Genomic DNA, 24,981 nt, shown 5'->3' with positions numbered 1-24,981 from the left:
AAGCTTCGTCACATACCCCGGAAGGTCGCAGGTTCAGTCCTTGGTAGGGTGCATGTGGGAGGCAACCGATCGGCATTTCTCTCTCACATCAGTGTTCCCCTCCCTCCCTCCCTCCCTCCCTCCCTCCCTCCCTCCCTCCCTCCCTCCCTCCCTCCCTCCCTCCCTCCCTCCCTCTCTCTTTCTCTCTCTCTCTCCCCCTTCCTCTCTGTCTAAAAAATAATCTGAAAACATATCCTTGGGTGAGGATTTAAAAAACACAAAAACCACCGTGGCCCTGTGTGTCTAAGCAAGTGGTCCCTGTGCATCTTGAAATTCCTTCAGTGAGGAAGTTGACATCTGCTTTTTATGCCCCACAGTTGCATGAGCCAAACGAGATCTTGCTTATTAAACTTAAAAACTGAAGTTTTTTCTTTTTCGAAGACTTCAGGTGGTCCACGTAATAGCGGAGATCATACTCCCATTCACATTGGGAGATTTCCACCAGTCTCTGCAAGGCTCCGCTGTGGTTATACTTAATATATTTCCCTCTTTCTTATTAATAATTTTTTATTTTCCTATTACAGTTAACATACAATATTGTTACATTTCCCTTTTTTATCCTCCATCCCCTGGGACTCCTTTCCCCTCCCTAGGGCCTCCTGTAGTATGTCTGATATATATCTTCTAGTCTGTCATATGGATATCTCTGAAAATATCCATTCTGCTTTTCCCCCCACTCAATATCATTTTGAGATCGATGCATGTTACAGTTTGCAAGCGCTTGTTTCAGACTGCTGCTTGGTGTTCTTTCAGAAAGATATACCATATTTTAATTACCAGTTCCCCTCAAGACAGATATCTCAGTTGTTTCCAACTACTGCCATAAATAATGCGGTGAAGAGTATCATCTTAATTGGCTCTGTGGGAACCTGTGTGCGACTTACCCTAAGGTGGCGTTTTTCAAGTGTAGTGCCTGGATTAATTGGAAGTGCAAATTCTTGGACTCTACCCAGACCTACTAGGTCAGAAATTCTAGAGGTTTAGCCCAGTGGTCTGTGTTTTAATAAACCCTCCCAGTGGTTCTGATGCACACTCAGGCTTGAGAACCACTGCTCTGTGCAGGCTCACCTCGTTTTATTGCACTTGGCTATATTATGTGCTTCACAGATGCTGCCCTTTTTACAAATTGAAGGCAAGACCCTCCACAACAAAAAGATTGCAACTCACTTTGTCACGATACCCACTTTTTGGCGGCGGTCTAGAACCAAGCCCACATTATCTCTTAGACCTGCCTGTAACTATTTGCTCTAAGCACTTCTAGATAGCTCCAGCAGGGCTGTACCAGTCTGTACTCCCACAGAGGAGTGTGAATTCCCTTTAGATATACAAAGTCCCAGTTACTGTCAAACTTTGCATGCAGATGAATGAGAGAGAAGTTCTGTCACTTTAGCCAGTGATCCAACCCATTCTAACACCTTTTACAAGTCTCGTTTCTTTAACTTCTTCTTCTGTAACATCCCTCATTTTAGAAGCCTGTTTTCTTTCACATTAGATAAAATAACATCTTTTTAAAAATACCTGTTATTTGCCGTATTATGTATATCATCTCTGACTCCCGCAGTATTATTCCCGTGTCACTCTGCCGAGGCAGTTTCGTGGTTAGGAGCCCAGACTGTGGTTTCGGGCTGAACGGTGGGGGTCTCCGCATCTCCATTGAACAGCCATGTAACCGGGGGCATGTGCTAAGCTCCCCCATGCCTCACTTTCCTCTGTAAAAGGGTGAAATAGTATCAGCGGTGGGGGGCAGGTTTAAGTGAGATCAGCCCTGTGAAGTACTTAGTAGTTGGCCTTCTGAAGTCTTAGCTTTTGCCACTAACGCCATCATCACAAATAGGCAGGCTCAGAGGTACGCAGTAACTTACCTGAGTGGAGATGGATTGGTTTCAGGCGAGGGAAAGCTGGTACTTTCACCCTCTGTGAAAGTAAAGTTCCGTGTAACCTTCTGTGCCCTGCATGGATGACTTCATCTTGCTCTCTGGACTTCTCACCCACCCCTTTGGCACATCCCGCTTGCCGCCTCCTTACCTCTTTTACCTTAATACTCAATGCTGCATGGTTATTTCTGCCTGCGTTCATTCAGGTCCCTTCGCCAGAATGGCCTTTCCTCCCGACCTGTCCATACCCTTACTGTTCCTCAAGAACCAGGGTTTCTTCCTCCATCAGATTCGATCTGGTCGCCAACTCCCTCCTGACACACCAGGGTGTGCTCCAGGCTCTTGCACACTTGAGTGGATTCTGGTTTCTGTTCATTGCCCTTAGTCTCTGTTGGGTCAGGGCCCTTGTGTGCTTCCTGCAGGAAGGATCTGGTTGTGTTATAGTGTAGCATGGTTCTGGTATTTTATTGTGCCACTTTCTAAATAGAATTTGAATTGGAAGTTAATGATTTTGTGGATATTTATTAAGTCAAAAACATCCTGAAATACTGTGAAGTCATAACAGCTGCCCCAGTCTTACTTCCTTCAGCTCCTGACGCTCCTGGGGATGGAGTCATAATGCAGTTCATATCTGGGGCAGGAGCTTACTTACCAAGGAAAAATCATTTTCTACCCGAATGCCAGTGTGACCACTTTAGCATAAAATTAAAGCCCCAGGTTCCTCTTTGGTCGTGTTCAGGAGAAATTTGCAGTTTGAGAACAAATGAGCTATATGATGTTAAACAAGCTTTGCATTTCCCTCATCTGTAAATTCAAGGATTCTGGTCAGAATCTGTGTTCTCGAACAATGTGCGGAAGAATCATTTGTGGAGCTCGACCCATGTGTAGACCTCCTGTTCCCACCCCCAGAGGAAGAGGGGGCTGGGAATTTGCATATCTAAGGGCAACTCAGCTGCTCCTGGCAGGCACCCCCAGAGAGCACTGGCCTCAGTTATCTCTAAGGTCCCTTTTATCCTTACAGTTCTTTCAACCTTACTTTAGTTTGAATTAGCTTAATGTTCACATATATAATATTTTCACACAATTCTTCATTCTCGCTGACTAATTTCAGTCCCACCCTATAGGTAATAACTCTTTTTAGTTTCATATTTACCGTCAAGTTTCTTTCTTAAAAATAAAGGAAATACCTATTTGGATTATTTCCTTTTAAAAAAAATCGCAGTAGCCCATTGTGCATTTTATTCTACACCTTGATTTATTTTCCTCCTTAATATATTATCTTTGACATCTGTGTGAATTCATGGAGGGTGTCCTCATTTTTAAAGATCTACATACTATTCCATTGCATGGCGTACCATGATTTATTAATGCATCTTCTTTTGATACTCATTTGTGTCATTTCACACACAAACAAAGTATATCTTCTGGAATAAACATATCCCGAAATGAAATTACTGGATCAGAGTGTACAGGCATTTACAATTTTAATAGATACTGTCGAGTTGTCCTCCATAGAGCTTTTCACCCAGTCGCACGCCTGGGGCACATCTGCGTTAGGGCAGTTTGCTTCTCTTCGGCATTTGTCAGGTGAGTGCGTCCTGGTGGGCGTGGCTCAGTGAGGCATCAGTTGGTGTCTTCTCTTCCTTTGCAGCCTCGCAGCCCAAGGAGCGCCCTCGGTCCGCAGTCCTCCTGGCTGATGAAACCATTGCCGCCCCTATGTTTGCCAACAGACGGTCCCAGCAGAGCGTGTCGCTGTCCAAAAGTGTCTCCATACAGAACATTGCCGGGTGAGTGGGGATTCAGAGATAGCACAGTTGACATCTAGGTGATGAGTGTAATCATACCATTTGACAGTTTCATTTTTTTACTAAAAATGTGTAAGATGATGGGTTGTGGAACAGCACACTGGAGTGATTCAGATGAGTATAGGATTACATTTTGATCTGTCAGGGCTGCCATTCTGTAACAAGGATCCCCTTTAAACACCATCATTGGGCCCGGTTATCCTCTGCTTTTGTACGTGATTACCCCGCTTCTAAAGCCCCTGAGTTTTGAAAGGGTTATTCCTAAATCAAAAGAAAAAGTAGGAATAGGAAAAAAGATGATTTAGTTCTGAATAGTTAGTTGCAACCACTAATGTTTTAGACATCACACTTTCCTATTGGTTAGATGAACCTGGTCTTTTGGTTTCTATTTTAATTTGTTTTCTCTCCTTGCCTCTGGACTCTTAGGTCAGTTCTTTGGGCCTGAATAATGGGCCAGTTATTACTTGTAGGTTCCCACCCACTCATGGGCACCGGCTTCCTTCTGGGATCCCTACAAAAGTTGCTATGACCCCTGAGTGTTGATGCCTCATGATTAGCGCAGGGCTGATTGTGATGTTACTGTTCTGGGTGAGATGCCTGACTTCCCATGAAATGTAGGACTCACAAATCTGGCATCTCTCGTAGCCTAGGATGGAGGAGAATCCTTACCCAAGGATGTAAATCTCCTTTTGTCTTTCTTTTTTCTTTTTTGGTGTGTGTGTTTTATTTATTTTTAAAATATATCTTTATTGATTTCAGAGAGAGGGAGGGGAAGAGAGAGAGATAGAAACATCAGTGATGAGAGTCATTGATCGGCTGCCTCCTGCACGCCCCCTGCTGGGGATCGAGCCCGCACCCGGGGCATGTGCCCTGACCGGGAATCGAACCTCGATCTCCTGGATCCTAGGTTGATGCTCAACCGCTGAGCCACACCGGCCAGGCTGTCTGTATTTTTGAACCTCTGTGTTGGCTATTGTTTCCTCCTCAAAAAAAAAAAAAGTTCCAGGTATTTTTATTTTTTTTCTTTATATTGTCATTATGTAAAAGGCTTCTTTTCCAAGGCATCAAAATTGGTTTACATTGTGACTTTAAAGGCTTGCTACTGTCTCATATCACAGACAGTTACTGGGTGCCTACTGTGCTCGCTTCTGTTGGGGTCAAGAGAACAAAAGAATAACCAATGTCACCCCAGTAAATTTAATAAAAATTTTTTAATTAAAAAAGAATACAGTTTATTATAAGTGCTCAGTCTCTAGTTATTTAGGGAACAGGAGGAAAAGCGCGGTGGTTAGACAATGAGTTTCAAATAGATGTTTCTTCTGTAATTTGTACACCGTTTGCGGGGAGAGTGTTTTTCCTACCTATCATTTAAAAAAAAAATCCAAGGCTCAATAAGTTCAAGTTTGCAGCGATGTTAAGTGCTTTTAATCATTATAATTCTTGTTGCTGGGCTCCCGACATAAGCAATTTGTTTGCGCTCATGGTAGTGCATCTGGCCACCTGTCACTGTAGAGTTGTCCAGGCCCCAGGACCTCACTGGAGAATGTATGCTGCACTCAGCCGAGTGTACCTGATGTGCTTTTCTTTGTCCCCAGAGTTGGCAACGATGAGAACATGTCAAGCACCTGGAAGTTCCTGTCGCATTCAACAGACTCACTCAATAAAATCGTCAAGGCCAATGAGTCAACAGAATCCCTTACTGACGAGGGTAAGAGGGAGTTATGCCTATACTATATTTCCTGTAGAGATTGTGCCATTTCATTACCTAGACTAGAAGCATTGTTGGAATAATAGTGCCTGTCTCTTCCTTACTCCTGTTTAGATTCTCTAAGTTGTCTATAAAGCATGCAGTGCTTTATAATAAATTGGTGATCAAACATACCCAGTTGTTAGGTAGCTGTCCTTTGAAAGGTGCCGTTGCCTTTAATACGGTTATACTCTAGTGCAAAGGCTTCTTACCCTCCTGGACTTGAAGGTCTAGCTCTTGGCACAGTTGTAAGCCTGCCGTCCTAAACAAGCAGCGTTACCAGGCCCCTTCCAATTCCTACTTCTGGTAGGAATCGCGCCCCAATCACATTTGAGTTGGGTGATGTTTATCACTCTTGGCTGAAGCCTTGAATGGAGCTGGTCGCTCCCAAACAAGAGATGATCCTTTACTCACCCTGGAGTGTGGTTCTATGACTACCCCCGGGATTGGTGCAGCATTTGTGTCCTAGGAAATGATCACACCAAGGAAAGCACAGGCTTTTTAGAGGTCACAGACCAAGGTTCTGATCCTGATGTTTTGATACTCTGAGGAGTAGGTACAGACATGAATGAAGGACAGCTAATGGGAGACTTTGAGATGGAATCCAAGCAGCTGGAAGCAGAGTCCTGGAGTCGGATAGTAGACAGCAAGTTTCTGAAACAGCAAAGGAAAGATGTGGTCAAGCGGCAAGAAGTGATCTATGGTGAGATTCTTCCTTTGCTCTGCCAACATTTGATGTGCATTGTCCAGAATGTTCTATCGGGTAATTTATTGGGCTATGGAGAGTCAATTTTCAGCTGTGTAGCATCTCAAAGATTTTCTCATGAAACTTGGAGGTGTAGAGACAGACCTTCTTTCTGTCCTCCTTCTCTCTTTAAAACAATCCTGTTTAACGTTATTGAACACTTTATTTAATATGAGTGCTTATTTATGCACCAGGCCTGGCAAGACATCTGTTGGGCAGTTTGATTCCTCCACTACACTAGGGGCTAGACACTGTTTCCTGTTTCTAGGAAGTAGAAACACAGTCAGTTATGAAAGATTTCACTTCCAGTGAAGACTAATTTGGAAACCACCAGAGGGTGAGGGCATCCAGTATGCCTGCAGCCAGTCATGTGAGGAAGGGAGAGAAAAGAAAACACTTCAGGGAAACATAGCTATTGACCCAGTTTTAAAGTTAAAATTGGGCTCTGAGTAGCCATGAGACGAAGTGGGGCTGATCATAGCAGCAGGCGATCTGGGGGTGAGGGTCCTTGTAGCAGAGTCTTCCTGACCACCAAGCTTTGTCCCCGTCAGAGCTGATGCAGACAGAGCTGCACCACGTCCGCACGCTCAAGATCATGAGCGACGTGTACAGCCGGGGCATGGTGACGGACCTGCTCTTTGAACAGCAGATGGTGGAGAAGCTGTTCCCCTGTTTGGACGAGCTGATCAGTATCCACAGCCAGTTCTTTCAGAGGATCCTGGAGCGGAAGAAGGAATCCCTGGTGGATAAAAATGAAAAGAACTTTCTCATCAAGAGAATAGGAGATGTGCTTGTAAATCAGGTGAGCGGGGGGCGGGGGGCGCTGTGGGCTTCGGCAGCCGTGCACTCACATCTCGCTGTAACATTGATTACCCTTGTGCACCCAGGCAAGTGGGTTTTCTCTCTGAGCCTCAGTGGCCTTTTCTGTAAATGAGGACAGTAGCTTTTCTCTCCTGCTACTGTGTTTAAAAGTTAAACGGGATGTGTATATAAAGTACCTAGCATATACAGTACATACTCAGTAAAAGTCAGTTTTTCTTCCTCAGAGTTTATACCAGGAGAAACAGTATAGCTTAAATTAAAAAATATTTGTTGGAAGTCTCAACTTCCCCCTCTGCCTCAAATCAAAAGGAACTCATTTATCTGAAAACCACCTGAGCCTAGAAAATTGAAGGAAGAACTGTCTGTAAAATATTTCTTTTTTAAAAAAAATATATCTTTATTGATTTCTCATGAGAGAGAAAGGGAGAAGGGAGGGAGAGAGATAGGAAGATCAGTGATGAGAGAGCTATTGATCGGCTGCCTCCTGCACGCCCCAACTGAGGATCGAGCCCGCAACCCGGGCATGTGCCCTGACTGGGAATTGAACCACGATCTCCTGGATCCTAGGTCGACGCTCGGCTTCTGAGCCGCTCCCGGCTGGGCTATAAAATATTTCTTAAAATATATCTTACTGGTCTTTTCATCAAGATGTAGCATGGTTTTAGTCCTGCTCCAAAAACAGTTTGGCTGAAAATTATTTTGGTACATGTGTTTAGCATAGATAGTTTTTAATGTTTAAGCTTGTTTGTGTGTGTTTTTTAAAGTTTTGCCAGTATAATCTTAATGGGCAGAGGGACATGATCTCCCATCTGACTAGCTCTTTTTCCCCAGAAAATTTCTGCCCCATGGTAGATGCAAAGGCTTAATTGCTGGGACATGTGCCTGAGAATTGGAAATTTTGACCTTTCCTTGTATTCATGCACTCATACCCCTCACCCCATTAAGTTATTAGTAGATTTATTTATTCACTTTTCAAGTATTTACTGGGCATCTATTAAATACCAGGTGCAACCATGAAGGTAGATATGCCTCAGAACTCTGCCTCATGGACTCCTGTTCTAGAGGTAAAAACAGGCGTGTTATGAAATAAGTGCAAGTATTTAGCACAGGTCCCCGCAACAGGTAGGGCCTCGCAGTGGGAGGGGTTGCTTGTTGAGTTCTCCAAGTGATGACCTTTCCTCCCCAAACCTGCCAGCATTTTCCGTGTCTCTCTCTGCCCTCAGACCTGCACAGGGACCTCGTCTAACCTTGATTCGTGTTGTTTCTAGCTCCTTGGATTTGTGTACATCCTCTAGCAAGTTCTTTGGTGGCAGGATTCATATCTTAGCCCCATGGTGCACCAGGGCTAGAATCACCCTGTAGGACACTTGCTTCATGATGCCAACAGATCACCCACAATCTCCCTGCCTCAGTTTCTCTGTGGCAAAGGGGAAAAGGAAAAGCTTCTAGTGAGCCTCCTTGTTTTATTACTGTGGTTATGACACAGAACACATTTTGCATTTCTTATGTACACAGCACATAGCTATGTTTGTGTTCAGTTTTAAATAACGTCTGTAACAGCTTTATTGAAACAATTCATATGCCATATAACCCACCCTTTGAAGGTGTACAATTCCGTGGTGGTTCCTATATCTACAGAATTGTGCAGCCACCACCACAAACAGTCTTGGAAGATTTGTAGGACCCCACCACCAACTGTTGTGGCCCTAGGCAGCCACTATGTACACTCTATCTCTCTGAATTTGCCTATTCTGGACATTTTATAGACATATAATGAAGCAGTGGGTGTTATTTGTGATTGGCTCTTTCCATTTAGGATAATGCTTTCAGTGTTCACCAGTATTGTAGTGTGCATGAAATCAGAATTTCTTTTCCTTTTGTGGCTAAGTAATAGTCCATCTCATTCATTTATATATATATATATATAAAATTCACATATATATATATATATATTTCATTTTATTTATCCATTTATCCTTTGATAGACAGTTGGGATATTTCCTCTTGGGGCTGTTTGAATATTGACTAATGAACGTATGTATGGAAATTTTTGCGGGGACACAGGGTTTATGTTAGGAGTGAAACTTTTAAGTTACTTGGCTTTTTGAGGAACTGCCACACTCTCAAAGCTGCTGCGCCATTTTAATCTTTTGGGGCAATTTATGGGGAAGTGCTCTCGGGTTTTACAAATGGACTGGCAGCTTTGTACAGAATGAGGTGAATTCAGCCCCTGCGTTACGGCCTGACTTCTGCTCTGTTCTGTCTGTTGTGTGCAGTTTTCAGGCGAGAACGCGGAGCGCTTGAAGAAGACATATGGCAAGTTTTGTGGGCAGCACAACCAGTCTGTGAGCTACTTCAAAGACCTTTGTACCAAGGATAAGCGTTTTCAGGCCTTTGTAAAGGTAATGACCTGAAACACGAATGTCCCTGTCACTGTCCAGAGCGTCATGCCACTGTCGATTTAGCCGGAGACTTCCTCCGGTGGTGGGCAGGTCCTGACTGGTCGTTTGCTCCCTTGCAGAAGAAGCTGAGCAGTTCAGTCGTGCGAAGGCTTGGAATCCCAGAGTGCATATTGCTGGTAACCCAGCGGATCACCAAATACCCTGTTTTGTTCCAAAGAATATTGCAGTGTACCAAAGGTGAGTCTCCTTTTCCAGGCAGCCTATGGAGGGAGCTCTCTTTCCTGCTCTAGTGGGTCCAAAAGAGACCCTGGGCTTTATCTTAAAAACTGTGGCGTTTGTTTTTCTAATGAAAACTTGAAACACTATGTCAGCAGAATTAGGGTGGATGATAGCAACAAGGGAAGGAACCACTTACTGACTCCAAGAGTTCAGTGACTTGGGCACATCCCCCCCCCCCCCGCCAAGCTCCAAGGGCCCTTCTTTGGCCTCTGTAACTTGTTTCCTTGAGCCCATTTCTTCTACAACTCACATCTACCTCTGTGACTTTCGAAGTAAATTTTCTCTCGTAGTTTGCAGGGCAGGGAAAATAGTTCAGTGATCTGAGTAACTTCTCCCTTGTCACTAGACCGGGTGGTGATTGCCACTGGTTCTTCCTGTCAGTGCTAGAATTGCTGCTCTGCCTCATTCACTCGTACTTGCCAGTTTCTCTCCCGGCTAATCCTGCCTGTAGGCCCTTACAGTGAAGATCAAGTACAACAAAGATAAACAAGAAACTTTCTCTCTTCTTCCTCCCTGAGGATTAAACTTACGCCCAAGAGAGGGATAGGCATGTGACCTTTGGTCTGTGGGTGTTGCTGTGACAGTGTGCCTATTTGGGGGGGCGGGGGTTCGGTGGCACGGAGGAGAGGGCAGGACCCCTCCTGCTTTGTGCCTGAAAGGCCCCAGTGACAGCAGGCTTCTCCTTTCCTCCTAAGACAACGAGGTGGAGCAGGAGGACCTGGCTCAGTCCCTGAGCCTGGTAAAGGATGTGATTGGGGCTGTGGACAGCAAAGTGGCAAGTTATGAAAAGAAAGTACGTCTGAATGAGATTTACGCAAAGACAGACAGCAAGTCGATCATGAGAATGAAGAGCGGACAGATGTTCGCCAAGGAGGATCTGAAGCGGAAGAAGCTGGTGCGCGACGGGATCGTGTTTCTGAAGAACGCGGCGGGCAGGTTGAAAGGTGAGCCTGACGTTTCCTCCGAGCCTGAGCAGGTGCCAGAGGACAGCAGGGAAAAGCCAAATATTTTTGTTAAAAACTCACCACCAGGTTTTTCCCAGGGAGCCCATATCCAAATATCACTCAGGAGCACAACCATCATTTAATTGTTCTTAATTTTGTATCAGAACAGACCAGTTTGAGAGAGCTTATACAATCATGTAAATTCAGCAAGTTTATAAGGAAATGTAGTCGGGAAAATGGAAAAGAAGATTTTAAGAAACAATGCAAGGGGTAAGATTAACACAGAAACACAAGAGAAGGGAACAGGTTTGGGATTGGGATCTCTGGCAAAGCATTTGCATGGAGGGAAACACCCTCAGACAGTTCAGAGTCTGAGATTAGAAATATGTACATCACTGTTACAAAGAGATGATAGAGGGATTTTTAGCTCCTGAGACCTTAGCGAAATGTAACATTAACTCATATCAACTAGATTTATTAAACTTTATTATGTTCATACTTCTAAGCAAGAGAGATCATAAAACATTTGTTTTTAATTTGGTTTCAATTTTTAGTTTTCAGATGATTAGCTATATCAAGGTAAGGAAGTTATGAGGTTTGTTAATTCATCTGTACATTTGATTAAAAAAAAAAAAAATAATTGTTTTCATCAAACCTGTAACTCTCTGGGCCTGTATGGCAGCTCTGACTTCACCTGTGACCTTGAGTGTACCCAGTCTCCTCCCTGGCCTCTGCGCTGCCAGTGCGCCCCCCCCCCCCCCACGAGGTGGTGAAATGGGCGTCTCTGAGCTGTGAGGTGTAGACATGCTTTAGGTAGCTGCTGTCAAGAGAGACCAGGGGTCCTTAGCCAGAGTCCCCCTGTGCTTAGGCCACACAGCGAAGCCCCGGGCGATCAGATGGTGAATGAAGCAGCCCCCAGCCCACCCCCTGCCCACACCCACGCACACTGGGAACAGGATGAAGAGGCTGCTCTGTGGTTGGACGGGTGCTGGAATAGAGGCCTGGACTGAGGGACCGGGAAGGGGTGAGGAGTGACATTTGAGTTGAGCCTTGAAGGATGGGGGGGTGCTGGTGGAAAGGGCAGAGTCGGCGTGGAGTTGAAGCCAGGAGTTGAAGGGCCTGGCCCACCCCGAAGGGCAGGCAGCTGGGGCTCTCAGGCAGGCTGCAGAGTGAGTGGCAGGCGGGGTGGGGAGTAAACCGATAGAAACTGCTGCGGGCCAGGTCGTAAAGGGCACACTCCAGACTAAGAAGTTGACGCTTGATACTGTGGATGGGGATGGGGCAAAGAATGTGTTCAGAATGGAGCGTTTAAGCAGGAAAGGGACGCAGTTGGCTGTTTTTTAGAGCAGACTGGGGGCGGCTTCGAGTGCAGCAGGGGTGAGGGAGTCTGGCAGCAGGAACGAGGAGAATCGCTGCTGTGGGGATTTGGGAAGAGCTCCTTTGGCCTGAATTCCCATAAACGGCCTGAAAATGGAGGACAGGGTAATTTCAGAGAAAAGAACTCTTCTGGCCACCAACCAGATGTGCATCTCACTGGGCCACGAAGAACCTGAACCAAGTGATCCCCAGACATCAGGGCTGGAGACTCCTGCCTTCCAGCCCTGATGCCTTGTGATGTCCTCAGGCCGCTGCCTCTAAGGGCCTCTCCTGTGAGGATCTGAATCTTCTAGAGCTGCTGCCACTCGGAGCTAGCTCTTTATTCTTTCCTTTACAAAGCAGTTTATCCATTCCTCAAATAAAAACTAATAGAGTCCAGCTGTTGGAATAAAGTTGTGGTCCAGCCCATGGCGAAACGATAGGTTTTCTGACCTGAAAGGCCGCCAGTGGAGACGGGAGTTGGTGTCATTCTCACCCCAAGTGAACTTGTGCCAGGAACAGCCCGTACTGTGTGGGTGCCCTTTGAAGGGATGGGGTTTGTTCCGATACCCTGAGACTGCTCATACAAACTTCAGGATCCAGTGAAGGTGAAACTTGTGTTTTAGAATTTTTTTTTTTTTTTTTTTTTGGCAGGGACCTGAATTACTTAAAAGTAAACTTTAAAAAAAAGGGGGGGGTAGTGCATGGAAAATTACTGTCATCTAGGCTGAAAAACTTGACCTCCCTAGAAGGGAGACATCCTTGCCCCTGTTTTCTTCATGGCTTTGCAGTGATGACACAGAGAGGGGGTTCTAGGTGTGGCAGAAACGGCAGGAGGGGCCTGACCACCAAGGAGGGCTGCACGTGTCAGTTCCCTTCTTTCCCAAAGGAATCGGAGGCTCCCCTTTCCAGAGAGCGGATGCCACAGAGGGGCCAGCCTCTTAGATCTCAGTAGATGGCTCACCTGCAGAGATGTCAGACTTTGTTCTTAAGATGTCACTCTGTGCTCCTAGAGAATTAGAGCAAGAGTGTGTGGCAGTCTTTTGATTCCTAAATTCAACTACAGATGTTCATTTGACTCTTAGCTCCAACTAATGTTCATTTGGGTTTGGTTTTGTTTTAATTGAGAAGCAGAAAAGGCTATTTTCATGGCACAGAGAGGCTGAGGTGGACTTGATATAAAGCTGTGTATTCCCACATGCCTGTGAAAGCAGAGGGCGGTGTGTAGCCCTCTCTTCTCTCGTTAGACTTAGATATTTTTCTACATCACCTTTTGGCAGCTTTCCCATCTGCTATCCCACGCCTTTCCCATCACTATAATCAGAAAGTGAGAAGTTCTGTGACCTATATTTGTGGAATATGTTGCTATTCATCATCTGTTAAAGTCCTGCTCTCCAACTGTATTCTTAAAGTATTTTATTCCTAAAATCTTGTCTTATGGAATATATCCAGAACTAAGTATTTAAACTTTTATAAGACAAGGCATTGGTGATAAAAAAAAAAAAATTCCCATTTTAAAATGCCTTTAAAAGTCTAATGGCCAGGTCTGGATCGAGCAGAAATGTGTAAAGGTTGCCTTAGAGGAGTACAGTCTCTGATCTGGATTTGCTCGGTGGTTGTGTTGCCGAATTACTAATAGAAAGGCTCTGATGGTGCTGGACTATAAGTCATTTTTTTCTGTTCTCTTTCCCACTTTGCAGAGGTCCAAGCAGTTCTGCTGACGGACATTTTAGTTTTCCTTCAAGAAAAAGACCAGAAGTACATCTTTGCGTCATTGGTAAGCCGAATTGTTACTTTCTTCTGTTTGTAATTAATAATGGTATTCAGAACAGTTAGGGATATTGAGTGTAAATTAAACACTGTATTGTTGGTCTCCCACCCTTTTAAAATTAATTGGCTCAGAGCATATGCGTCTGAATAACTGCTTATATACCCTTACAGTTTTCTGTCTCTCTCCCCTGCCACCCCAATATTGTTTTTCTGTTTTCTTACAATTTTTTTGGGAGCCTTGGACATTTGAGCACTGGAGTATTTCTCACATATCCCATAAATCATGCTCATGTATGATACTGCCAGTCAGATTCTGTGAGGAGCGTGGAAGGATTCGTCATGTAGAAAATCTAGTATGACTAGAACCTTCATAGCCATAGATAGTCATTCCCTTTATGGAACTGTTTTTCTGTTTGATAAAATGTAAGTGAAGTAATGAGATATTTCTCTTTATCCTAAGTCTGCTGTTGTTTGTTAAACCATGTGCTTTGAAAAGGCATCTGGTCTTACCCGACATGGAAGTTGTCCTTAAGAGCTAGAATATTGTGTACTTATATCTGCCCTCTCTGCCTTTTCCAGGAGCAGAAATCAACGGTGATCTCTTTAAAGAAGCTGATTGTAAGGGAAGTAGCACATGAGGAGAAAGGTTTATTCCTGATCAGCATGGGGATGAAAGACCCCGAGATGGTGGAAGTGCATGCCAACTCCAAAGAGGAGCGGAACAGCTGGATTCAGATCATCCAGGACACAATCAACACCCTGTAAGCCCACCGCGGCCCATCCCGGCCTCCTCGTGCCTCTGTTATTTCAGAATAGCCTGGGAAGTCCCCAGAGTAATCAGTATCTTAGGAGTTTTTTGTTTCGTTTCGTTTTGATTGGATTAGGAACAGAGATGAAGATGAAGGAATTCCTAGTGAGAGTGAGGAAGAAAAGAGAATGTTGGACACCAAGGCCCGGGAACTGAAAGGTAAAGCTATTAGAAGTGGTCTGGGACCCTGGTCTTTGGGGTGTCTACTGTCGCTTTCTTCCGGAGCCTGGGTTCCAGGCCTGCCCTGGCAGGCACTTGAGAATGGGGACAAATAGCTTTTAACAAAAGAGAAACCAAAGTTGAGCTGACATGGTCCTGATACAAAGCAGTTATAAGAGTGTATCCAACCCTAGATCAAAGGAACGTTGATTCTCTTGTCTCAGTGTCAGTGTTCTTGGACCCTTTGTCACAGAAGAATTGCAAAAATCAAGGTCACAAACAAGAAGGAAAGGTACCTGAGGAAAATAATTTTCCAGTTAATCTATTCTTATTAGTTGCCCTGGCTGCTGGGCTGTATGATCACAAATGAGTTGTGAGGTGGTTTGGGGAGAAGTGTGCCTATTGATTATGCTTGACCTCTATTAAGTCCCTACTGTTTTGTGTGGTCTTGTCAATATCCCTGCAAGACTGGGATTCTCATGCCCGTTGTGCAAATGAGAAAGCCAAGGCGTACTAAGGCCGAGCAAACCAGGGCCCATCCATAGTTTATGGCGGAGCCAGGATTTTGCCCCCAGTCTTCTGGACAGCAGAGCCTAGTGCTCGTCTCTCTTTGTTGGTGCTTATTTGTTCTGGAGTAAAGCCTGCTTTGGGTAGAGTCAAATGAATGTAAGCACCCAAGTTAGTCCTTCAAGCTGGACCAAGTGATAACACTCGATATCTCAGTGAGGGTGGGGAGAGGGACAGATTTAGACTGGAGTCTGAGCTACATCAGATTTACTGACCCGTGGTGAGGATGGCGGGGATAACTTCCTCCTTTTCACGTGTATTAAGCACCTGGCCACCCGTGCTGCAGGGTGCTAGGGACGCAAAGATTCCTAAACCAGAGTCCCTGGGTGGGGAAGCTCACACTTCCGCAAGGGGGACACACATGAATGACAGGCCACCAAGAGGATCACTAGGCCAGAGGCACATGTAACATGTATGGGACCTACTAGTCTTGCCTGTGGTAAGCCTCACAGAGAAGATGACACATGAGTTACATCTAAAAAAATTACTTCACCAGACAAGACAAATAGGTGAAATGTGGAAAAGGCCTTGACATATCTGCCAAGGAATGACAGGTTTAGTCTTTCTGGAGGGTCAGGCCTAAGTGATGAGAGATTAAGGCACCAGGTCTTAAAAAGCAACAGGGGAATGATACAATGTTTTTAACAAAATTTAGACTTAAATTTTTAAATTGGTATTGAAGCCAATTGGGAGACTTGCTTGAGGGGATGGGGGAGCCTCTGGCTGTGGCAAGACCAATTGGGAGACTTGGGATAGGTTCAGGGAGAGGTGGGCTGGAGAGGGATGGATGTAAGAAGTGAGGGACTGATGTGAAAGAGAGAGAGAGAACAGGTGAAATCTCTCCCAGGCCTCCAGCTTGGGTAAGCTAGAGGCTGATGTGTTGGCTGAGGAAGGGGTCGCAGGCTAAAGGGAGGAGGTGGCGCGGCAAGAATGAGACCAGGTTTCTGACATGCTGAGAGCAGACGTCTAAGTGGAGATCGCCCCTTGACAGTGGGACTCATTTGCCTGGTGCTCAAAAAAGGGTCGTATACGGGATGCTTTTTGTGGATCATGAGCACCCAGGAAGTCGTTGAAGCCACGGGAGTGAGAGACCCTAAGAGGGAAGTATGTAAGGGGCAGACAGCAGCCCAGGATAGAGCCAAGGGGACCCCAAATATTCCATTGCAGATGATGGACTGTTCCTGAGAAAGGATTTTAGGAAAAGAACCACTGGTGTCCTGAAAGGATGTTGGAAAGCAGTTTAAAGAGGATGGAGGAATCATCTGTGCTGGAAAGGGTGACATAAAAGACCTCCTTAGAGACAGTAATGAAGGGTGACCTTGGAAAGAGGAGATGGTGTGATGGGCCAAAGCCAGAGAAGAGGGTTGAGAAACAAGCTCGAAGTAGGGGAGTGGAGACGGAGTGCTCGCTTGTGATGTCAGAAATTCCAGAGTTTGCCTGGAAAGACTAGGGTGGGTACTAGGTAGAAATTACAGAAGGAAGACGGAAGGGGTTGGCGAGGGGGCCAGACGGGAAAGCTGTGCTCTTTGCCGTCCCACAAATAGCCACAGGGTGGCGCGCGTGGCCGTAATCATACCGAGCAGTCACATGCCCGGCCCTTTTCTCCATCATCCTGCAGAACAACTTCAACAAAAGGACCAACAGATCCTGCTCTTGCTGGAAGAGAAGGAGATGATTTTCCGGGACATGACTGAGTGCAGCACCCCCTTGCCAGAGGAATGCTCCCCAACTCACAGCCCTAGAGCCCTTTTCCGCTCCAACACAGAAGAGGCTGTCAAAGGAGGCCCTTTGATGAAAAGTGCAATAAATGAGGGTAATTTACATTCAGTGTTGCCCCTTCTCTTTCCCCCAATGTGGTTTATACAGCATTACTTTTTATTGTAACACAAAGCGCACATACAGAAAAAAACCCCAAACAGATATTTTGCTTTAGTGAGTTATCAGGTGAGCATCTTTTTTTAAAAAAAACTGATTTTAGAGGGAGAGGAAGGGAGGGAAAAAGAGAGAGAGAGAAACAGATCAGTTGCCTCCCATATGCACCCTAACCAGGGGATTAAACCCGCATCCTAGCTATGTGCTCTGACTGGGAATTGAACCCGCAACCTTTTGGTGTGTGGGACGATGCTCCAACCAGCGGAGCCACCCGGCTAGGGCCAGGTGAGCATCTTGTAGCTACTACCCAGGTCAAGAAATAAAATGTGGCCAGACACCCTAAAAGCCCTTCCACATGTCCTGTCCCCATCAAATCTCTCTCCGAAAAGAGCAGGTACTGTGACTTTTACAGTTATCACTTATGTATCTTTATGGTTTTATGTCCAAGTACCTCTTTGTAGACATTACAGTTTAGTGAGATTTAATTTACAGCCCCCCTCCCAGCATCCCTTTCCCACACAGTTTATTTTTGAAGAATCTGAGCTTTTTAACACAGGCTTTGCATATTTCCTGTTTCCAGTGGAAATCCTTCAGAGTTTAGTGAGTGGAAGCCTGGGAGGCACACTCGGGCAGGCTGTCAGCAGCCCTGCTGGGCAAGAAGGCATCGTTGGCCCTGTTTCCTTGCCCCGGAGAGCGGAGACTTTTGGAGGGTTTGACAGCCATCAGATGAATGCTTCCAAAGGTAAGGAATGTTGAATTTGTGCTTTTAGTGGCAGTCCTCGCCTGTCACACAGAACTAAAAAGGGCCTGTACTCAAGTAGCTCCATCTCATCTGTTTCAATCCATCAATAAATGTTTTAGCAAGATCCTAATAAGTATCCAGCTGCCAAAACACTAAGAACCTCTATCAGTGTCATGTTCACTTTGAATAATAATGATATTCCTGGGACTGCAGCTAAGCTGTAGCTGAAGGACTAATAACACCTGTCCTTCTGTTTGCTTTGGCTCTTCTGTGTCTGTAAAAATGATTAGTAAGCACTTAGCTGCCTCCAGCAGCTTCCCGTTCGCTGGCTTTAGTGGGATTCAGAAATATATCCCTAAGCTCTTTATATTGTATTCTTTTCTTGGCGAATCTGTTTTACAACTTAAAAATAAAATCGTTTGTTTGTGTAGGAGGAGATAAGGAGGAGGGAGAAGACGGCCAAGATCTTCGGAGGACGGAGTCGGATAGTGGTCTGAAAAAGGTATTTTTTCCTAAAATACACTAAGACCTCCTCTGCACTTCTCTCTGAATTCACAGTCTTTGGAACTTGTCCACTTTGATCTTGTTTTGGATGCCTGGCTTGCTGTTTTTATTTCCTACTGTATTTTAAGAGGAAAGACATTTTTAAAATAGTACAACTAGGGGTCCCCATAATACCAGCCACATGGCCTCTCAGGCTTAGAGCTTCGTGTTCACATTCATAGAGCGTGTTGTTCACATACCACGGCCCTGGCAGGACCAGTTTCGTCAAGAGGTTTGTTTAAATGGCCCAAACCAACCTGAACTCTTTACAGGGCTTGAGTAACAGCCTCGAATCTTTATTACCCTGCATCGAGAGGCTGTAGTAGGACAGGATGAAACTGGGGCCGCAGCGTAGCCTGGGCACACGTCGGGTATAATTCCTGCCTCAGGAGCTTCATATCTTTAAAATGCATGGTTTTTGTTTTATAGGGTGGAAATGCTAACCTGGCATTTATGCTTAAAAGGAACAATGAGGTAAGGACATTATGAGCTATTGACAAGTGTGATTTTATTATAATTGCTAGGTTAGGAATACTCCTTTTTTTTTGCTGGTATAAACAGGCTGGCTCCTGACTGTGTTCTGCACACTTCACGGGCAGTTGTCATGCCCTCCGCCCACCTTCCCCCGCCCCAGGCTCCACCTGGCATTGTGCCTACAGGGACTCAAGTTTTCTTCCTCGAGCACCACTTTTTACTCACCATGTGTGTCCCTCTGAAAGTGGCCTTGGGGTCCTGCTTATTAGTGCAGAGATCGGACTCTGATTCGAGTCTTCTCCACCTTCCTTCAGCTGGGCCCACCCATCCTGCAGGTTCACTACACTTCTCTCACTGGCTCCCCCTCTCCCTGGAAGTCGTCCTTGAGGTTTCCATTCCTCCAAACTCGATTTGCCTCTGAGTGTGTGCTTCTGTGTGTAAGTGGACTGGAATCATGTACAAGAGTGGCCTGGTAGGGGTGTGCCTCTCACGATCATCTTTGTGTTTCTTCTGACTTTCAATGTAGTATCTTATATCCCTGAGGAGCTTTGTTTTGACATTTTAAGTTGATGGAATCGTTCCTCTTTTCCTCTAAAATAGAGAGGGATATTGTTTTCTATTTGTTGGCATGGAAGCCCCCATACTGTGGTCTCCTGCAGGAAGCCCCTGCAGCGTTTATCCTTAAGTGAAATAGACCTGCTCGCACACAGACTGTTGCTCTTGGTGTCCGCTGCTGCTTAAAGTTTAGCTCTTTGTTGAATTTTCCATTTGGTGACTACAGCCTCTATGTTCAGTGAGAAGAGTCAGGTAAGAGAGAGTTCAAGACCCATGTTTTCTAGGCATTTGAGCAAAGATTACATACTCCAGATGCTCATCCAGACTTTTCTCACTCTCTCTTTCTCTCTGTTTAAGAATAAGCTTAAATGGGTAAAAAGTATTCTCAGAAATGCTGAGCCTGAGAATTACGTTTTTTTTGTTTTAAGTATTATAAAAGGAATACATATTCATGGTGGAAAATTTGAAAAATGTCCAATAACATACACACATGTATATATATATATATGTATGTATATATATATGTATGTGTGTATGTTTACATAATCCCACCATTGAGAAATAACTAGGGTTCAGTGTTTCAGTGCTTCTATTTCTAGCCTTTCCTTCTGCATGATGTGTATTGATGAGTCTTAAGTTTGTGGGAGTGTGAACAGTGTAAAATAGTGTTACACAGCTTACACAGCTTGTATCACTACTTCTCGGAGCTTCATGTCTTGCAGCTTTCTCCTAACACACACCAGAAGCATTTCCCCGGGACACGTTTATTCGGACGTGCCCAGTAACAGTTGCAGACTATGGCGTGTGTACTGTAGTCTATTTAATCTCTCCAGTGGTGGCTCCCTACTTTTTTTGCTTCGTATATGATGCAGCTGAGAAATCCTTGTCTAGGCTTCACTTCTCAGCGTGCACACTGCTCCCTCGGAGGAAGGTGATGCCGAGTGTGTTCCGCATGTTGCCAGAGACTCGTGCCCATCTCTCCTTCACCAGCATAAGGGGTTTTCATTTTTTAATTGACATTTTGTTGGCTTGATGAATTCAAGTGATATTTCTTTATGTGGCGTTTATTTAATTTCAAGGCTGAATCCTTTTTAACAGTGTTATGTGATTGGCTGTTTCTATTTCTCCTTTTTTAAATTGAGGTTTGTGTCCCGGCCTGTTTTTCTAGGAGAGCATTCATTTCTCACTGATCTGTGAGAAAAATCAAAGATCTTTTTGTCTGACTTTCTGTTCAGTTTGTCCTTTCTGCCTTTGAATTTTGTACTCTACATAATGAAAGTTGAAGATTTGCGTGTGTGGTTTCCATCATTGCTTCTGCCCTTGAAAAGCATTTCCTATTTCCAGATCAGGAAAACATTTTCCTATTTTCTTATAGCTCTTATATGGTTCTTATTTTCAATTTTGCATTTTAATCTGTATGGATGTTTTTTGTGTGAGCCAGGATTCAAACTTAATTTTTCCCCAAAGATTTAGCTAATTACTTCAGCACATTCATTGAATATTCTCCCCAGTTGACTTAAAAATGCTGCTTATGTCATGTACTAAATCCTTATGATTTGCTTCGTGGCTTTTTGTTCTGTTGGATTGGTAGGTGTGTCACTATTGTACCACTCATTTAAAATAATTGGAGCTTTATAATACATTTTACTACATGCTGATGTCCCTCCTTCATGCACAGTTACTTGGTTTTGTTTTGTTTTTCTTGGCTACTCCTACCCATTTATTCTCTTTGGTGCTTTCTGTTTGAAAATATTTGTTTGAATGCAAGCATCTTGCTGCGTGTTGGGAGACTTTCTGCTCAGATGACAGCCAGCGTGGTGGGATGTGAGGCTCAGTCCTGATTCGAGGTTTCCCTTGTGTTTCCTGTACAGCAGGTCGTCCAGAGCATCGTTCACCTCCACGAACTCCTCAGCACTTTGCAGGTATGTGCCTTTCTCTCTTACCCCTTCACTTCTTTCCAGAAAAAACAGTAAGGAGGGTGGGTATATTGTTGGCCTGGATCTTTGAGTTTGTAGGTTGCTTATGGGTAAATGAAGTCCTCGGGCTGGAGAAGACTGGCTCTTGTGGCGAGGAAGGTCTCAGAACACAGCGGTTGGGAGTACTGTCAGCCTGCTAAGACTGGACTTGATGACAGGTGTCAGGCAGTAGCCCTTACGTGGCCGTGCTACAAAGCACATTAGGCGGTGACATATGCAGGCAACCGTTTCAGCCTAGAAAGGCTTCGGCACGATGAGTCTCCCTGGCCCGTATCTGTGCAGTGAGTGGGTAGCATGGCTTCCCGAACAGCCTCTCGTTAGCACTTTCTGGGAACATCCTCCAGTTCTGCTCACTTTCACTCTTGACCATCTAACCAATCCCATCCTACCTGCTCCCACCTCCAAAAACACACACAGTCCCCAACCCAGGCAATGCCAGTGACTGCAGACACACAGGACCAAGTTTGACGAAAAACAGTTCCCTCTCCGTTGACGTCCCTGGTTGATAACTCCCCATGGTTCTCTTGGAGTGTTTTCTCAGACCAGCTTAAAAATGAGGGCAGAGTATAGTCTGTTGGTGACTAGTGCCCCTGGGTATGGGGTCAGGCAGGACAGGAAGTTTGCTGTTCTCCCGGCCAGAGGTGCATCTGTCTCTTCTGGGTGTGTCTCTGCAGGGGGTGGTGGTACAGCAGGACAGCTACATCGAGGACCAGAAGCTGATGCTGACAGAGAGGGCGCTCACCCGGAGCTTGTCCCGCCCCAGCTCCCTCATCGAGCAGGAGAAGCAGCGCAGCCTGGAGAAGCAGCGCCAGGACCTGGCCAACCTGCAGAAGCAGCAGGCGCAGCACCTGGAGGAGAAGCGGCGGCGGGAGCGCGAGTGGGAGGCCCGGGAGCGGGCGCTGCAGGAGCGCGAGGCCCGGCTGGCCCAGCGCGAGGAGGAGATGCAGCGGGGGCAGCAGGACCTGGAGAGGAGCTGGGACGAGCTCCAGCAGAAGAAGGGCTCCTACCAGCATGACCTGGAGAGGCTGCGCGCTGCCCAGAAACAGCTCGACCGGGAGCAGGAGCAGCTGAAGCGGGACGCGGAGCGGCTCAGCCAGAGGCAGGTGGACCGCGACCTCTGTCGGGTAAGGAGGGCCAAGAGCAGAAGGGGTTGGCTGTACCTGGTGCTGATACAGCCAGGTGACAACTGACAACATGAAGAACCCTCTGTGTTCTAAGCGCCAGGAGAGTAAGTGGAGATATAAAGGCTGCTGTTCTAGAATCTCCTTTTACGTAGAAGGGACAGGTGAGGGAAGTGGGTCCTTTTCTCCTTTTTCGTCTCCAAGACGTTGATGAGGAAGGTAATGATCACGCGGAGCTGACGGGCATGTCCTCTGCGTGTCTGAGAGAATGGTGGCCAGCCAGCTGGTATTTCAGGGGAACCCCTCTGCTCTGTCCCACATGAGAAATCAGAAAGGCCCCGCCTAAGGAACCTGTAGCCGACAGAGGAGACACACACCCACACACCCACCAAGGATAAGTGACCACGCCATGCCGGTCAGCATGAGGTGGCAGTAAATGGCTCTGATGGGCATTTTCTGAAAGGACCCGGTGGTAGGCTCAGAGGTGTCAGTTTCAGGGAAGACCCCACCCCTGGGAGGGAGGCAGCCGCTCTTCTGCAGAGACAGTAGCCGCGCTTGGGATGCCGGCGAGGATTTCCTTTTTCTGTAGCTGCTGCTCGGGGGAAGAAGGCTTTGCCTTGCGTAGCACTGACTCCCAAGCTCTCAGTGGGGTGGGCTCTGTGCTGATTCTGGAACGCGATGCTTGGGCGGGTGGAAAGCCTGGGCGTGCACAGATCGCCTGTTAGGTGCTCATGTCATGTTGCCATTTGATTGATGGATCGACTTTGACCATGAAAGAAAATAAAACTGACAGCTTCTGGAAGGGGCAATTCTGCTCCCTGCAGAGGTTGCCACGTGTGGGGAGCAGCAGTGGCTCTGCACTGCTGTTTTTGACACAGGGGGGTTCCTCCCTCTCCCAGTCCAGGCAGTGGGTCTTCCACAGACACAGCATGGATTAGGCTGTCGTCATCTCGCTTTACCTGACTAGAATCTTGGTGTAAACTCCACTCTCCATCTGCCTTCTAACCTGAATAGGCTTCTAGAATCTCTTAGTTCTGAAATAATTACCTATATCCCTGTATAAATCACTCTTCAGACCAGCAGCTCCCCTGTTTCTTCTGGGAGTGGGAGATCTTTTTTTAAGCTGCCTCACCTATTAATTTTTTTTTTTTTTTAAATATATCTTTATTGATTTCAGAGAGAGGAAAGGAGAGGGAGAGAGGGAAATAGAAACATCAATGATGAGAGAGTCATTGATCGGCTGCAGCCCGCAACCCGGGCATGTGCACTGACCGGGAATCGAACCCTGATCGCCTGGATCCTGGGTCGACGCTTAACCACTGAGCCACTGCCGGCCGGGCCTCACCTATTAATTCTTTATGATGCAGACATTAAGTGCATGAAGTAAAAATAGTAATGGTGTCAAAGGTGATATTTTTGACAGTTTCATAGATACTGCTTGGGGGAGGGCAGTAAAGGAGTTCCGAGTCTCTCTACATTGAGGACTGTGGAGTCCAGGGAAGTGTGTCCCGCCGAGCTGACCCCCCCGGCTGACATCCACCGAGTGGGCGCGGGTGCTGCAGCCTCTGAGTAAACCCCTTCTCTCGCCCATGTGCAGGTTTCACATCAACACACCAAGGTGCTGCGGATCCCCTCCTTCCTCCCCAGCCCTGAGGAGTCCCCCTTGCCACCTGCACCTTCGATAGCCAAATCAGGGTCGTTGGACTCAGAACTCTCAGTGTCCCCAAAACGGAATAGCATTTCTCGGACGCACAAAGATAAGGGGCCTTTTCACATACTGAGTTCTACCAGCCAAACCAGCAAAGTGTCCGAGGGTCCAGGCCAGACCCCGGTGCCCACAGCTGCTCCCTCCCGCCTGTTTGGATTAGCGAAGCCCAAGGACAAGAAGGAGAAGAAAAAGAAGAGCAAAGGAGGCCGCTCCCCGTCTGGTGGTGAGTGTCCCACCGTCTCCCTGGGTCCTACGCAGGGGGGAATATTAGTGGCCTGGGGCAGGTTCATGAAAGGGGGCATTCAGGTGTATAAAAGTCAAACTGTTCTCCTTCTCACCAAACCCACTTGCTGCTCCCGCAAAGGACCGAGGCATCAATGGGGGGGCGAGAACGCCAGCTGCTCAGTGTGGCCCGTGCGCGCAGAGTAGGGGGCAGGGCTCGTTTGTGGGCGTCTGTCGTCTAGTGAAGGAGAGCAGACCCGCCTGAAGGGAGCAAGCCCCGTCTTCCCTGCCTTTCTCAGCCTGTCCAGTAATTGATCCTAGTAACTCGCACTCGGTAAGCATTTCCGAGATCGCGCTGACTCCTGGAAGTGATGTGAGGGAGGCGTTGCTGACTCCAAGGCAGATCAGGAACTTGAGGCTCAGAGAGTAGCCGCCTCGCCTGCTGCCACAG

At 46.3% G+C, this 24,981-nt stretch overlaps 1 protein-coding gene across 2 annotated transcripts in view; it reads left to right on the top strand.

Moving 5' to 3' along the window:
- Positions 1 to 24,981, top strand: part of AKAP13 (A-kinase anchoring protein 13) — a 201,787-nt gene that overhangs the window by 172,053 nt on the left and 4,753 nt on the right. For both annotated transcript variants that reach the window (XM_016209595.2, XM_016209600.2), the window contains 17 exons: positions 3,565 to 3,700; positions 5,314 to 5,426; positions 6,016 to 6,168; positions 6,762 to 7,012; positions 9,309 to 9,434; positions 9,554 to 9,671; positions 10,409 to 10,657; positions 13,714 to 13,790; positions 14,363 to 14,544; positions 14,668 to 14,750; positions 16,936 to 17,130; positions 17,770 to 17,931; positions 18,363 to 18,433; positions 18,904 to 18,948; positions 21,375 to 21,425; positions 22,154 to 22,603; positions 24,198 to 24,531. In XM_016209595.2, the coding sequence (XP_016065081.2) occupies positions 3,565 to 3,700; positions 5,314 to 5,426; positions 6,016 to 6,168; positions 6,762 to 7,012; positions 9,309 to 9,434; positions 9,554 to 9,671; positions 10,409 to 10,657; positions 13,714 to 13,790; positions 14,363 to 14,544; positions 14,668 to 14,750; positions 16,936 to 17,130; positions 17,770 to 17,931; positions 18,363 to 18,433; positions 18,904 to 18,948; positions 21,375 to 21,425; positions 22,154 to 22,603; positions 24,198 to 24,531 (2,796 nt within the window). The remainder of the gene's footprint in view (positions 1 to 3,564; positions 3,701 to 5,313; positions 5,427 to 6,015; positions 6,169 to 6,761; positions 7,013 to 9,308; positions 9,435 to 9,553; positions 9,672 to 10,408; positions 10,658 to 13,713; positions 13,791 to 14,362; positions 14,545 to 14,667; positions 14,751 to 16,935; positions 17,131 to 17,769; positions 17,932 to 18,362; positions 18,434 to 18,903; positions 18,949 to 21,374; positions 21,426 to 22,153; positions 22,604 to 24,197; positions 24,532 to 24,981) is intronic.

Source organism: Miniopterus natalensis, chromosome 22 (genome assembly GCF_054644295.1).
Source record: "Miniopterus natalensis isolate mMinNat1 chromosome 22, mMinNat1.hap1, whole genome shotgun sequence".
Taxonomy (NCBI): Eukaryota; Metazoa; Chordata; class Mammalia; order Chiroptera; family Miniopteridae; genus Miniopterus; species Miniopterus natalensis.
This window is presented reverse-complemented; position numbering and strand designations above follow the sequence as displayed.